Consider the following 14,080-nt stretch of genomic DNA (forward strand, 5'->3'; position numbering starts at 1 on the left):
GCTACCTGGCTTGCAGTGGGTGAGTGAACCTCAGCACATCCACTGCAGGAGATGGAAGTGCCTGCTGAATGAGGCTGCCTGCTTTTGTCTCCTGTCTGACAGTGCACTGTTGAAATCCCCCACTAAGAGCTGCTACTATTAGAGGAGCCCTTGCAAGTGGCTGAAGCAGGATGTGTCCCTGCCCTGCATGGGTTTATATAGAAAGGAATAATTAGCAGTGGCACCAATATGTGCCTCTTCCCAGAGGAGACAGCCCGGCACCTTCTCCTTCACAAACTGCAGAGGTGCCCTGGATGTCTGGAGGTGAGAACAGCCACACCAGCACCCAGAGCAGAGCCACAACTCAACAGAGCTGCCCCTCCTCCAGCCAGAACAGGGGCCCAGGGTGCATCTCTGAATGTACCATGGAGTGAACCCCAAACTGTGCCCTGCTTTCATCTGGAAAACTCAAAGGGATGCGACTTTTACTGCCCCAGATTCATTCCTATGCAATTTGCTGAGGCAGAGCAGCCTGGAGGGGGCTAATGAGGATACCATAGGAATGCAAAGCTGTAGGAAGTGGGAAGCTAGAAGGCTGTGAGGACTGTGAATGCCCAAACAGCCACACAGCTCTCCTGGCTGTGAAGTAGAGCCTTCTGGTGTGGAAATGGCAATAACAGGATGGGCCAGCCCTCTGAAAGAGGAGGCACAGACATAGCTCTTACTTTGCATGGCCAGGATGCTGTGGAGGAATGAGATGCTGAAGAGGGCATGGCCATCCTCTTCATGACCTGAGAACTTTGTCAGTTCCTGGGGTGGAGGAAGGAACCAAAATCCCAAGTATCCTTTGTCAGGTGAAGTGAGCACCTTGACCCCATTCAGGGTCTGCCTCCTGACCACGCTGCAGGGCATCCAGAATCAGCACTTTGTGAGCAAAATTTCCACCCCCAAAGAAGGATTTCTGCTTGCCTGCAGTGGCACAGCAAGTCTCTGAACCACCACCACCACCATGTGCTGAGAATTAGGCCGTAGGGTTGTGCTTGTTGCTTGCTCCAAATCACAGCTATTCAGGAATGACACCCTGCCCTGTTCCTGGGCTCTTGAAGCAGAGCTGGTTGTGTTCATGGCACATAATATGCTCCTTTAGCAGCAGAGCTCTGATGCCAGCATCTCACTGCAAGCGAAGGGACAGCACTGGAAAAGGATATTAGTGCCAGAAACAGACAATGGGAAAACCAGAATAAAAGACCCTGAACACAGCGTTCCTGCTTGATCCTGTGCTTTCTAAGCTGCCATTGGCATGAGGAAATCACCATAGCTTTGTTCCCTGGAGAGGTAGCTTTTATTTCTGTCCTGCAATTACCCTCCATAGACTCAGCAAAGCACCTTCTGTCAGAGCAAGAACTGACAGCGCTCATCTGCTCCCCACCCTGGGAGTGTGCAGACCAAGGCATGTCTGAAAGTGGAAATGATGCTGAGCCATGTCATTTGTCTGGTAGGAAAGCAGAAAGCAGATGAGACAGAGACAGTGGTATTGCTTCTTGAATAGAAGTGAAAGACAGCATAACATGACCTCAAACTGACCACATCAGTGGCCACCATGGCATCCAGTGTCCTGAGAGGAAGACCTGTTGGGTCATCTAAGATGTGAGCTCTAGTCTCTGATTCGCACAGAGATGAAAACTGAGCTGTCATAACTCTGGGTTTGTCTCTTGCTTTCTGTCTGTAGCAAGGAGAAAGAAATGAGGCAACTTTAATAGGAAATAGGACAGTTGGTCTGTGGCCAGCCCTGAGAACGACCCCAAAGCATGCACTGGCAAGCTCTGCTCTCACGCTGCCCTGCATGGGCGTCTTGTCGCCTGTGATGCTTGTGCTGCTTCTGCTGTCCCCTGCACATGTGTTCATCTGAATGTGCTCGTTTGTGTTGCATGAGCACGTCGGTGGCACCAGCTGGGCTGTATCCGTGTGTGTGTGTGTGCACGTTGCTGTTTGATGCACAGCCCCCGTCCCTCTGCTTAAGATGCCACAAGCCGGGTGGCTTCAGGCTTTGCTTCAGGTTCCCATGTGAGTCCTGCAAGGGCCAGTGGGCTCCAGGGAGGCTAGGGTAAGGCTGGAGAAGCTAGTCAAGGGTCAGCAGTGGTGGCCAAGCAGCCTCAAGGAGGCTGGAGAAGGGCCAAGGGACTCAGTGGGTACCAGAGGGGTGCTATGGGCTTGGTGCAAGGGGATGGGGAGGGCTGGCAGAGGCTGAAGGGTTCAGGAGGATCCTGAGGGTGGGTGTGGAGGCTGGGGCTGTGCAATGATGTGACCCTCTCGTCCTTTTTCTGCTCCTCATTAGAGTCCCCTGAGCGGAGCAGGCTGTGAAGGGGGTCTGCGCTGAGGTATGTCCTTATGGCTGCTGCCAGGATATCACAGCTTACGTGTGTGCCCGGGGACGGGACACAGGAGGTGGCTCCCAGCATCGGGAGCAGTGTGGGTGCCAGATCCTCCACAGGAACCAGGGGCACAAACTGGGGTGCCTCAGCCCCCTGAGGAGCTGAGAACTGGGGTACAGTCACTGGGGCTTGTGGTAGGGCAAGATATGCTCACGCACTGGTTTGCTGCTAACGTCGCCCCTTCTCCCATGCCCATCTCTCACTTGTGACCCTTGTCAACTGTTCCTGGCATTGTGTGGAGCCTTCTCCTGCAGAGACCTTCCTCACATCCCAGGGTTGCCTGTGTGTGAAAGCTGTGACTGGGGGACATCTGCGTCCAAGGGCCCCAGGCTGGTGGCAGGAGGGATGTGCTGATGAGGGCAGAGCCCCCAGGATGGTGCAAATGGCTTTGGTTTGCTTCTTCCCAGGGGTGAGGAGTGCCAGTGGGGCTGTTTGTCAGCAGTACAGTGGAGTGAGCTCCTGGATGGAGATGGAGACGACCTCTGTGAACCCGAAGGGATGTCTGCAAGTCAGAGCAGGCTCAAAGTTATGAGCAGCCTGCCCTTTCATCAGCACCAGCCTTGATCTGCCAGTAGGTGCTTATGGGCAGTGATGTGTCCCAGGCAGTGGCAGGGGGCTGTGTTGTGTCTCAATTTGGGGTAGGTGGCAAGGATTGGCTTGTGTCTGGAATGGCTCTTGGAGGGACACTCACCTCTGCATGGAAACGCCAAGTTTCAGCCTCTGAAGACTTGTGACAGGTACTCTCTGTGTAAAGGATGCATGGCCAAGGCTTAAGAAGGTCTTACAAGTGTCTGGGGTAGAGGGTGGCTGGTATGTGAGGACACCAGACCTCAGTGGTCAGTTTCTCAGCTATGCCAGGAGCAGGGATTGATGCCCTCAGGTAGATACCTGGCTCCCTCAGGGGCAGGTGCTTGGTGCTTGGGCACTCCTAGGGTAGGGACTCATGAGTATCAGGTATGTGCAGCCTCTCTGGAGGCAGACCATGGGGTTTGCCCATGTGTGCTTTGCTGTGCTCAGGGATTTCAGGCTCCATGGGAGACCAGCCGATGTCTGAGGAGTTCTGGCTGGGCTTGGGGCTCCTGCTGAGGGGTGCCTGGGAGGTTTGCAGGTGGCCTGGCATGCCTGATGGAGAGCAGAGCAGGGCTGGCCAAGGATGGTGCTCAGGAAGCATGGTTGTACCTCAGGGCAGTGAGGAGCCTGCCTGTGTTTGGGGCAGTTCCCTGTCTCTGTGTGGTGAAGCTGTCAGTGGTGCCCAAAGATACTGGACCAAGGGAGTTCCTGGAGCCCGGCGGTGCCCACAGCTTGTGGGGTGGCGAGTCTGGTGCCAGCCTGTCTCCTGCTGTGCAAACCCAGGCTGTGGAGCCCCTCCTGTGCGATGCTCATCTCCAAAGGGAGTGAGCTCAGTGAGCTCTGCCCTGTGCTCTGCCTCCGTTTCTCTGCACGCATCTGCTGCAGGGAGGATGCTTGTCCAGAGGCAACTGAGACTGTGAGCTTGGACTGGAGGCATTGGCTGCCAGGAGCCTCGGGGTCCCCTCGCAGGCTCTGCTGTTCATCCCTGTGCTCCATCACAGAATCCCAGACTGGTTTGGGTTGGAAGAACTTCTGCCTAAGAGCTCATCTCAATCTCCCCTCTGGCAGGTTAAAGCCATTCCCCTTGGCCTGTCCCTACAGGCCCTTGTCCAAAGCCCCTCTCCAGGTTTCCTGGAGCCCCTTTAGGCACTGGAGCTGCTCTAAGGTCTCCCCTTCAGGAGCCTTCTCTTCTCCAGGCTGCCCCAGCCCAGCTCTCTCAGCCTGGCTCCAGAGCAGAGCTGCTCCAGCCCTCGCAGCAGCTCCGTGGCCTCCTCTGGCCTCGCTCCAGCAGCTCCACATCCCTCTTGCAGTAACATGTGCTCAGTAACCTCCTCAGGTCCCGAGCCGGTGGTACCCAGGTGTGTGTAACGATGCTCTCATTTGCTTCTCCGCAGATCTCCGGCCTCTGCCCGATGTAGCCATGACTGGGACCTGTACCCGGGAGTGCACAGAGTTCGGCCACTCCGATACCTGCTGGATGCCCGGCCAGTCCTCCCCCAGCCGCAGGCCCAAGAACGCCCTCAAACTCTCCACTTTTGTGCCTTACCAAGACAGAGGGAGTCAAGAGCAAGTCGGGAATGGCAGCCCCAGACTCTCAGAAGAGCGCAGCACCAAAATGGCCAACCTCCGCCTGCTCCCCACGTACAGTGCCTTCTCCAATAGTAGCCATGAGCCCTGCAAGGACTCTCCCATGGAGGAAATTCCTCTCACCCAGACCTCGGACTTCCAGCCAGCCACCACCCCCTCATCCCAGACCACCAAGAGGGAGATCTACCTGTGAGGCTGGGCGTGAGGGGCAGGGAGCAGACGCGCTTCTGAGGCCAGTGTCCCAAGGAACATTTTAACCTTCAATGCTTTATCGCTCCGGTTCTCCAGGCAGTGGGCTCTGTGGACAGCAGGGCAGGGCGAGGCAGGGATGAGAGGAGCACCTTTTTAACCCGTCCTTTCCCGGGGCCAGGGGTGGGTGGGAAGGATGGAAGCATCCAAAAGCCCATTTCAAAGCACTTGTGGGTGCGTGTCTCCGAACTGCTGCGTCGCCGGGGAGGGCTGGGCAGGCTCCTGGTGCGGAGGGCATGGCTGGGGAGAAGGGCTTATGTACCAAAGGTCCACGCAGAGCTGGTGAGTTCCTGGGGCATAGGATGAGGGGTGTCCCCATGCACGGGGAGCGAGCTGCCTGTCTCTTTGCTGTAGACTCCTGTAAATACGAAGCTTAGGAATGACATTCAAGTCCTGCCTGATCGAAACTTTTTATTGTCCTTGAAACAAAAAGACGTTTAAACAAAAACAAAAAAAAATACAGAAAAAAAATACAGAAAAAAAAAAAGGAAAAAAAAAAAAAAAGGAAAGAAAAAGAAACCAGAAACAAACAGGGAGCAAGTTCCAGCTTTGAATGGTTTGCTGCGTGGAAGAGCCCGCGGGAGCGCAGCATCCGGCCCACACTCATGTTCTATATTGTAAATAGAGATGTGACCAGTCCCTGAGGCAGCAGCTGGGGAGCTGGAGGAGAGGGGCAGCGTCCTAGCCGGACTGTAGGGACTTTGCTGTTTCTCAGCCTGGACCTCTTTCTGAACGTTGTCACTGTGCCCACAAGCTGCAGGGTCCCTAGGGACTGCCCGGTGCCATAGGTGGGGTCTGCTTTGGGGGGGGTTCCCTGGTGGTGGCCCTGCGCCCGGCGGGTGGAGAAGGGTTGGGGAAGCCCCCAGTGAAGGGACCGGCTGGGTCCGGAGAAGCCCTCAGTCTCCACTCTGCTGGCAGGGAGGTCGTCATCGGCTGCGGTGTCTCAGCCCATCACCTTGTGCCTCCTCCGGGGCAGGGGATGCCCGTGAGGCCAGCTGTGCCATGCCTTTGACCTCCATCCCATCCGCCTGTAAGCCACCATTGCCTTTGTGAGGAGGAGCTTTGTCTCAGGGTCACACCAGGGGCCGCCGAGCCCCTGCCTGCTGGACTCCTGCTGCCCTTAGGCCACAGGGCCACTCTCACGGGGTCCAGCTTTCTCTTCCATTGTCAAAGGTCCACTGGTCTCCCTGGCAGGTCCCCACTGCCCCGGCATCCTCGGCTCCCTTGCAGGGCACCCAACCGGGGCAATGGAGAGGACCCCCTTCTCCCCTCAAGGGACTACCCAGAGGGGGATGCCTGGGCACTTTCCTGAGCCTCTCTGCTCCCTTGGGAGCTGGGGCACAGCCCTGTTTTGGGGGGGCTCCATGTGCAGGAGGGGTCCGGGGGACTCGCACCTCATTCCTGGGTAGCCCGTCCCGATCCTTCCCTGCCAGGATGCGGGGAGGGGCTGTGCTGCACCGTTGTTCTTCCCGTATTCACATTGATCGTCTTCATCTCTGGCATCTTCCTTAGGGAGCGAGGCCAGTGGTAACTGCAGGACGGTTGCCCCCGTGGCTCATCTCCGGTCCATGCGGTCCATCACCGCGGGGCTAGAGGGTGGCTCTGCTGGGCTCGACCAGCACAGGGACACTGCAGGGACCTGGCACCCGGCTGCTGCGGGTCAGAGACTGCCCTGCCATAGCTTAGTGCCTGTCGGGGTGCAGCGCGCCAGGGGCTCCCTCTTCCCAGCCTCCTCCCCTCCAGCATCCCTGTCTCTGAGCAGCTCCTCTCCCTCTGCTTGGGCGGCGGTGGCAAGACACGGGCAGCTCCCCGGTGTGGCTCTGGTTGGCCTGAGGGGACACAGTGCAAGCCGGGTGACATGAGAAGGGTGGCAGAAGGTGCCTGCTCGCACCCGCTCCCCTGTGCCCCAGCCCTGCTCCTTGCCATCCCGGGCAGCACCGCATCGCCTGCAGCCCTGGCACCTCGGGGTGTCACCCGGAGGGGGCAGGACCCTCCTCCCGGCCTCCTGCTGCTGCTCCCTCGAGGCGGGCGCGATGCTCCGGTGATGTCCGGCCGGGCATCCCTGCTCTACCCTTGCCCATGGTGGCCGCCCGACAGGGTCCGTGTTCCCCTGGTCTGGCTGCCTGAGCAGGTCACGCTCCTGAACTTGTTTTTATTGTAGCTCTGTAGTTTCAGGGCCAAACTGGGCAGAATGTGCAATTTGGCCGCGCTGGCCAGGATCTTTGACTCCACTGCCAGCTCGACTGCTCACGCCTCCCCTTGGCTCAGGCAGCAGCAGTGTCCAGTGTCCCTCTTGGGGACCCCTTGAGAGAGCAAGACCAGCTTTCACCCCAGCCCCTCGCCTGTGGGTGGGCTCCCTACCTTCTGCTCGGGGTCACAGAGGGACCCTGAAGCTCGAAGCCCCATGGCTGGAGTTGCTGTCTTGTCTCCTGGAGCGCCTGGCGATGTTCTCAGTGCAAGGGGGGGTGAGTGCAGAGAGGGGTCCCCGAGGGGCAGGAGGGGTGGGTGCTGGGGGTCTGTGCCATGGGGAGGGTGGGAAGGGGGGATGCACAGCAGGATGGTGGGGTTGGGTCTTTGGAGGGGAGCACAGTGAGGAGAGGGCAATGGGTATCAGCAGGGTGGTGGGTATCTGAGGGATGGAGAGGGGATGGGTGTCTATGGGGAGCATGGGGGGCTGAGGGTGGGTCTGTGGGGAGAAACAGAGGGGGCACTGGGAGTGGGTCCTGATTGGGGTGCCAAGGGCTTGAGAGGCTCTGCGGGGTGCAGCAGGGATGGGTCCCTGGGGAGATGGAGGTGCTGGGAGAGGGGGTGCTGGGTGTTTGTCCTGGGGTGAAGTTGTCAGTGTCACTGGGGGAGGGCAAAGAAGAGGTGCTGTGGGAAAGAAGCTCATTTGCACAATTATAAGCCAGAAGGATAAAGCCTCTGTGCACGTGGGGGGATGACGCTCCCCACGGGCTCCAGTCTAGACAAGCACAGGGAAGAGGAGGGGGGTTGACGCCTCTGCAGAGGGGTTCACTGTATCTCACACTGCACTAGGACAAGCCAGGGGTAAAACCAAAGGTGGGAGCCAGGGAGCAGGCGGGCTGCGTGGGAAGGATCTAAGCGACCCCTTTGTAGCTCTTCAGTGTTGGTTCTATTTATACGAGATTTCATTTCCTTGCTTGTGATGCCTTGTTTTTTGTACAGTTTTATGTACATGCAGGTGTAGCTTTTCTAAAGGAGAAATCCTATGGCAGAGTAAAGTACCCAACTATTTTTCAGATGGTGACCTATGTCTAAGGCAATGCCTCTTGCTAAGGTTGTATTGCTCTCAATGTGTGATGCATTTCCCTGTGCGGGGAAGGCTTTGGGCCTTGGGCTTAGTTTTCCCCGGGCGCTGTGAGCACAATTGATTCCCTTGTAATTCTTTCTGTTCAGAGCAGTGAGCATGACACCGTCGTGATCCCCTTTCCGTTCTCTCCTGTTCTGTTTGTTTGCTGAGCTGTCAGATGACCAACTCCATTGTAATTAGCCCTTCCTAAAGCTTTACAATAAAAGTGTTGAAAACCCGGCTGCTTGTGCCTGACGGATTCTTACCATGTGTCGCATCCTTTGAGGCGGCTTGGGGCACCCTCAGGGAATAAAGCACATGGAGGCAGTGAACAGAGGTGGCTGTGGGGAGATACCTGCTCCTGCTGCCCTCCTCCCAGTACAAGGAGCCCTGGTGTGGCCACTCTTGGCTTCCTGCTCCTGTTCTCCAGCTTAAGGATGTTTCTGCCCAGGTATGAGCAGGATAGGGTTATCCACAAAGCACTTTGCCACAGACCAGTCTTCTTTATTTAAACCCAAAATGTTTCAGTGAAAACATGAGAAAAGGCTTCCTGCACTTCTGCCGGTCACCAGCTCAAGTGGGGACCAGGGCAAGCCCCACCAACCAGCTCCACGCTCCCACCTCCATCACTGCTCCTTGGATGATGCCATTTCCCACCATTTCACCATCTCCTTCACCAAGCCTGGTTGATGTTTTTAAGGTAGTTTAGGCCCTTTAGACACAGCTGGGCCACTTCAAACCAGGGTATGATGTGGCTGCTTCCTACTGCAGCTGCAGGGAGCTTGCGCAGATGTGGCTGTTGTGTTTTCCTGCTTGCCTTTGCACAGCGCTGCGCTAGGCAAGATCAATAACTGCACAAGGTAGTTTCTTAGCTTGGAGTAGAGACACTTCCTCATTAGTGGGGTTATATATGGGTGCGATGTGTCTCGGCTGTGGTGGGCTCACACACAGCATCGTGCCTCTCTCTTTGCTGAGCTGCAGGCACTGGGCTTGATGCAGTCTTAGCACCAGGCAAAGGCAAAACTTGTCCCCAACTTGGAAGACACCAGCAGGTATTCCTGGGAAAGAAGAGTGAAGATGTAAACCACCGTCCCCTCTGTGGGGTTCTGTAGACACTCCTTTGCTACAGTCCCCTTCTCACTGGGCTCTCCTGTGGACAATGGCCCCCACTCCCAAGGAATCATATCCTCATGGGTGAGGGGTTGGGGGGTCTCAGCTGCCCCTCTGTGCCCCTGAGCAGCAAGGATTCTGTTTCCAAGGATCCCTGTTTCCAGGGATCCCAGGGAACCAAGTGGCTTTTTCACCCATCCCAGGGAAAGAGGATCCAGCTGTTCAGGATGGTGACAGGCTCCCACATCTGGCACGGGGGGGCACCACACACGGAGCTGTCAACACCCAGCTGCCCCCAGGATAACCAGGATCACCAAAAGGTGTCTTCCTAAGCAGAGGCACAGTCCCAGGACCTCCCTGTCTATCCTAAACATTCCTGGCCTTGTGCCATGCCCTGTAGCTGTTCCTCATGCTCCCTCCTCTCCCCCAGTCAGCCCAGTTCAGACCCCCTGTGCCCCCATTTGTGCCTCCTTCTGCTCCTCTGCTCTACCCTTCTCTACCCCATCAGCATGTCCCATCTCACCCACTCCCTCACCTCCTCTGTTCCCTCCTTGCCTCTCCTCCCCTGCTCCCCCCCTCACCCACCACGATGCAGCAACCCTTTTAGGTGCTCCAGCACAGCCCCAAGCATCACGACCATGCCCTGAGCATCACAACCAGCCAGATCTGTGCTGGTCTGGAAACTGTTTGGTTTCCATGGCAGCACACATCGATTGCCGGAGTGGGAAGGGACCTCGCGCATGCTGCTGGTGAGGATGCTGCGGCGGCACAGCTTGGGGCATGAACACAGTGCTGCTCTTGGGATGGATTTTGGTACCCAGTAATGGATGTGGAAGGGTATCCTCCAGCCTAGGATGGTCCCACCAGGCTGAGCCTCATGAACAACCCAATGGAGTCGAGTGCGGTGGCCTTGGTGTCCCTACCAAGTCCTTGGAGGTTTGCACAGCCTGGGACTCCACAAGAATCATCTGAGGTGGAGAAGCTGCTCCTACTGCCTGCTCCTTGGTGGCTTTCCCTGTGGTGGAGGTATATGCAAGGAGGGTGATGGTCTGACTGGCTGTCAGATGGGCACAGTCTGTGATGGGTGATGGGATCGGTGAGGAACCGCTTGCTGCATAAGCTTTGTTCTGACCTGGGTTTCTGAAGCACATCTGGTTTAATAGGGTCCTGGGCTTACAGCAGGAACTGGGAATGTGCCAGGCCAGGGACACTCATTTTGATGGAAACCTTAATTCTCATGTCTACTGAGGGCCTGACCCTGCAGCTCCAGCTGCCTGCACTGATCTGGCGGATTTCTTTTTGGTGTTCACATGGTGATATGGATGAGGGTTGGGATCTCCTTCTGGCTCTAACCAGGAGTGACCAGGTGCAGTGGCACCACCTTCCTCATGGAGGCTGCCTCTCCTGAGGCTTTGCTCAGTAAAAAGCGTGATGAGGTTTAAAGCAGTGTTGTCAGTAACAGAATATCTGTGCTTACTTGGTTCCTGGTCTCAGTCCCTCACTTGCACAGCAATGGGCATTTCTTCATGCTGGAAACAGGAATCCAGGTGGAACTCTCAGAACTGCCTGGTCTATTTTCACTGAATGAAACAAAATGATCCTGAGATGGTTCCTGGGCCAAGCAGATGTGGTGGGAGGACAAAGTGAGCCCGCAGAGCTGTGCACAGAGCTGGCTGAACTGCCCAGGCAATGACTTCCAACCAGGGTGTCTTTCTTGCAGGTCAGCACAGCCTTTGCTGCCTACCTGTGCTGTGACAGTGGCCCCAGATGCTCTCCTGATATGGGAGCAGGCACTGGGCCACTGCTGCACCAGCCTGATGCTTGGGATAGAGGTTCAAAAAGAGCTGAAAGCAGTGTAAGAACTGACACCACCTCTTCCAGCAGGAGATGTGTTTTATGCCACAATGCCCACAAACAGCTGTGGACAGCTGTGGAGAGCAGGGCTCGCCATGGAGAGGGCAGTGATGGGCTTCAATAACCAAACCCCACAGCGAGATTGTGAGGAACAGAGCGCGCCATGCAGGAGGTATGGGGAAGCTGCAAAACCCCCCTTCCCTGGCTGGATCTAGGTTGTGGGGAGCTTGCCCCTGTCCTGCTCATCCCTCCGTTGTATTGCCATTAATAGGATGAGCAGGGTTGCCTCTGCTCATGGCAACTGGCCCTGCATATGTTGCAGTGGCCTCTGGGGGAGATTGGATATTGTACTACAGGAGAAGCCCCTGTAATCACTCACAGGATGATTGGGATTTGCAGCAGCTTGGGGGAGGCAGGGGGGCCCCAGCCCCGGGCAGCTTGCCTCTGTGCCTCTGGTGTCTGGCAGTATGATGAAGGGATTAGGAGATTTAGAACAAGCCCAGCCCCTCTCCGGGGGGCTCTCCAGCTGAAGCCCCAGCAGAATGCATAGCTCAGTTAATTCCCATAGGCAGATTGATAGAGAGAAGGCTGGGGTGCTGCTAACAGCAGCTAATCTAAGAGTAGGAGCTTCCCCGCCTCTGCTAGCAGGGAATTGGCGTAATCTAATCCAGAGAGAATCTATGAGGTTCTTCCACAGCCAGATGACCAGCCCGCAACAGCTTTCATCCTGCATTGCTTTTCCCATCCCTTCCTTGCGCTGATCCTAGCCCCAATCTCTCCTCAGTGCTGCAAGCAACCTTTAGCCTGGCATGAACCTCCGAGAAACCACTCCAGGCTGGCCTGGCATCACGTTCTGATCACACAAGGAGGCACAGTTGGTTGGACTGTGCTCTTCTTCCCCATCTGCTCCTGGTGGTGGTGGAGCTGAGCCTGACCCACACACAGGCAGCTGCTGTCGATAAGGGAGCGCTCACGGGGGCTTAGTGCAAACAGACCTAATGGGATTAGCGCAAATGGGAGCCACGCTCTGTTCCAGCAGCGAGGGAAGCGTGCCTGCCCTCCCTCCCTGAGCATCCCTTTCCCTCCCTGCCTGTCCATCACCTGGGAGCGGGGTGCCAATCACCAGCTATCTCAGCACTGTGCTCCTCAGGAAAGGCAGCTCTAAACTTCCCTGTCCTAGGCTCCTCCAAACTAACAGATGCGATGCAGCAGATCTCTGAGCTCCCTGAGCCTGTGTTTCCACCCTGATCTCATTATGGACAGCCAGCTTCTGTCGCAGAACCCGGCTGAGTCCCACTTTCACTTGGGAAACAGCCCCAAATTGTGAAGTTACCAGATTTTACTCTGGGGAGTCTTCTCAAAAGGCTTTAAACTAGAGGTTTGCAATGTCAGGGACACCAGACCCTTCCTCAGTGCTCTCTTCTCAGCAGCCTTGTCACAGCTCCATGCTGTAGGGAGCTGGGGTCCTCTGAAGCTCCACAACACTTACCTTTCTGGCCAATGTGGGAAGGGTCTAGAAGACCATCAGCATGTACTGTTTATTAGTTAGTGTTGCAATAATACTGAATCATAGAATCCTAGAATGGCTTAGGTTGGAAGGGAGCTTAAAGCTCATCCAGCTCCAACCCCCTGCCACGGGCAGGGACACCTTCCACTAGAGCAGGTTGCTCCAAGCCCCTGTGTCCAACCTGGCCTTGAACACTGCCAGGGATGCGGCAGCCACAGCTTCTCTGGGCACCCTGTGCCAGCGCCTCAGCACCCTCACAGGGAAGAGCTTCTGCCTCAGAGCTCATCTCAATCTCCCCTCTGGCAGGTTAAAGCCATTCCCCTTGTCCTGTCCCTACAGGCCCTTGTCCAAAGCCCCCCTCCAGGTTTCTTGTAGCCCTTTTAGGTATGGGAAGACTCTTAAACCACTGTGTTGTTACACTTGGCACCATCAGACACAGACCAGAGATGTTTGCTTCTCTGGTGTTGCCACACATTGTGATTTATAACATGTTTATGCTGGTGTGTGGGCAGATTACCATCCCATGCAACCACAGCCCCAACAGACCTTCCCCACCAGCCACCCTGCCTGGGAAGCTCAGATGCCTGTTGAGTGTACACTGAACCTGGGCATCAGGGCTTGTAACTCTATAGCACAGAGGAGCCCTTGGAGGTAGCACAAAGATGGGTATCAGCTGAGGGGAGCTGAATTAGGCAAAGTTGATCATGTCACACAAGGCCATCATGGGCAGGATAGTATGCTGGTGCCAGCCACCCTGTCCTGGCTGCTCCAGCTCAGAAAGGATAGAGAAATGCTGCTGTGGAAACTGCTCCTAGGGCTCTCACCATGCAAGAGGAGGTGTCTGTGGGCAGCTGCATGGCAAGTACATGGAGGTGAGCTGCAGCAGCATCTCTGCTCCCACCGGAGATGGGCTTTGAGGCTCTTCACAGGTAGCATGGAAAGTCATGGATATCTTGTCTCCCAGATTTGTCCTTAGCTGCTTTTCACTTCTCCTCCTGCCCTATGAAATCATTCCAGGTCTGAGGAAAAGGCTGCACAGGCTGCTTTCCAGGCCAAGAAAGGTAGCAGGGAGTGACTTAAATGGCTTTTCCAAAGACAACGCAGACCTGAGACAGTCCTTCATTGCTGGTCCAGCAGATGAAGGGTTCTCCCAGAGCTTTGTGTGGGCATTTTTTGGGCATCACATCTGGAGTCTTCTGGAGCAGGTCAGGCCTCAGTTTCCCTGTGAATATGGGGAATTCCCTACCTTATCTTACCTCAGCCTACAGCCTTGCCCCATGCTCTCCCATCCCACTCACTGCCTGCTCCTGGTTCTGGCCAGCGTTCCGGCTGTCTCCAGTTTCCCAGGAACCTCCTCCTCCATCCCTGGTAGGTCAGACTCCTCCATGCACACATGGATGGAGCAGCTCCCACGTGCCGTGCTTGCTCACTGCACCCAGCCCCATCACTCACATGTGGGAAGCCCAGCAGCATCACCCCCCT

At 56.2% G+C, this 14,080-nt stretch overlaps 1 protein-coding gene across 4 annotated transcripts in view; it reads left to right on the forward strand.

Moving 5' to 3' along the window:
• The window catches only part of PCDH1 (protocadherin 1), a 59,941-nt gene extending 47,072 nt beyond the window's left edge, over window positions 1–12,869 (forward strand). For 2 of the 4 annotated variants that reach the window (XM_030504477.1, XM_030504478.1), the window contains 2 exons: window positions 2,315–2,357; window positions 4,376–8,368. In XM_030504477.1, coding sequence (XP_030360337.1) covers window positions 2,315–2,356 — 42 coding nt within the window. In that variant the 3' untranslated portion in view covers window position 2,357; window positions 4,376–8,368. Of the gene's footprint in view, window positions 1–2,314; window positions 2,358–4,375; window positions 8,369–12,858 lie in introns of those variants that run through there. The other 2 variants (XR_003994150.1, XM_030504476.1) reach the window with 2 other exon arrangements.
• Window positions 12,870–14,080: the final 1,211 nt, after the last annotated feature.

This window comes from Strigops habroptila, chromosome 12 (assembly GCF_004027225.2).
Source record: "Strigops habroptila isolate Jane chromosome 12, bStrHab1.2.pri, whole genome shotgun sequence".
Lineage (NCBI taxonomy): Eukaryota > Metazoa > Chordata > Aves > Psittaciformes > Psittacidae > Strigops > Strigops habroptila.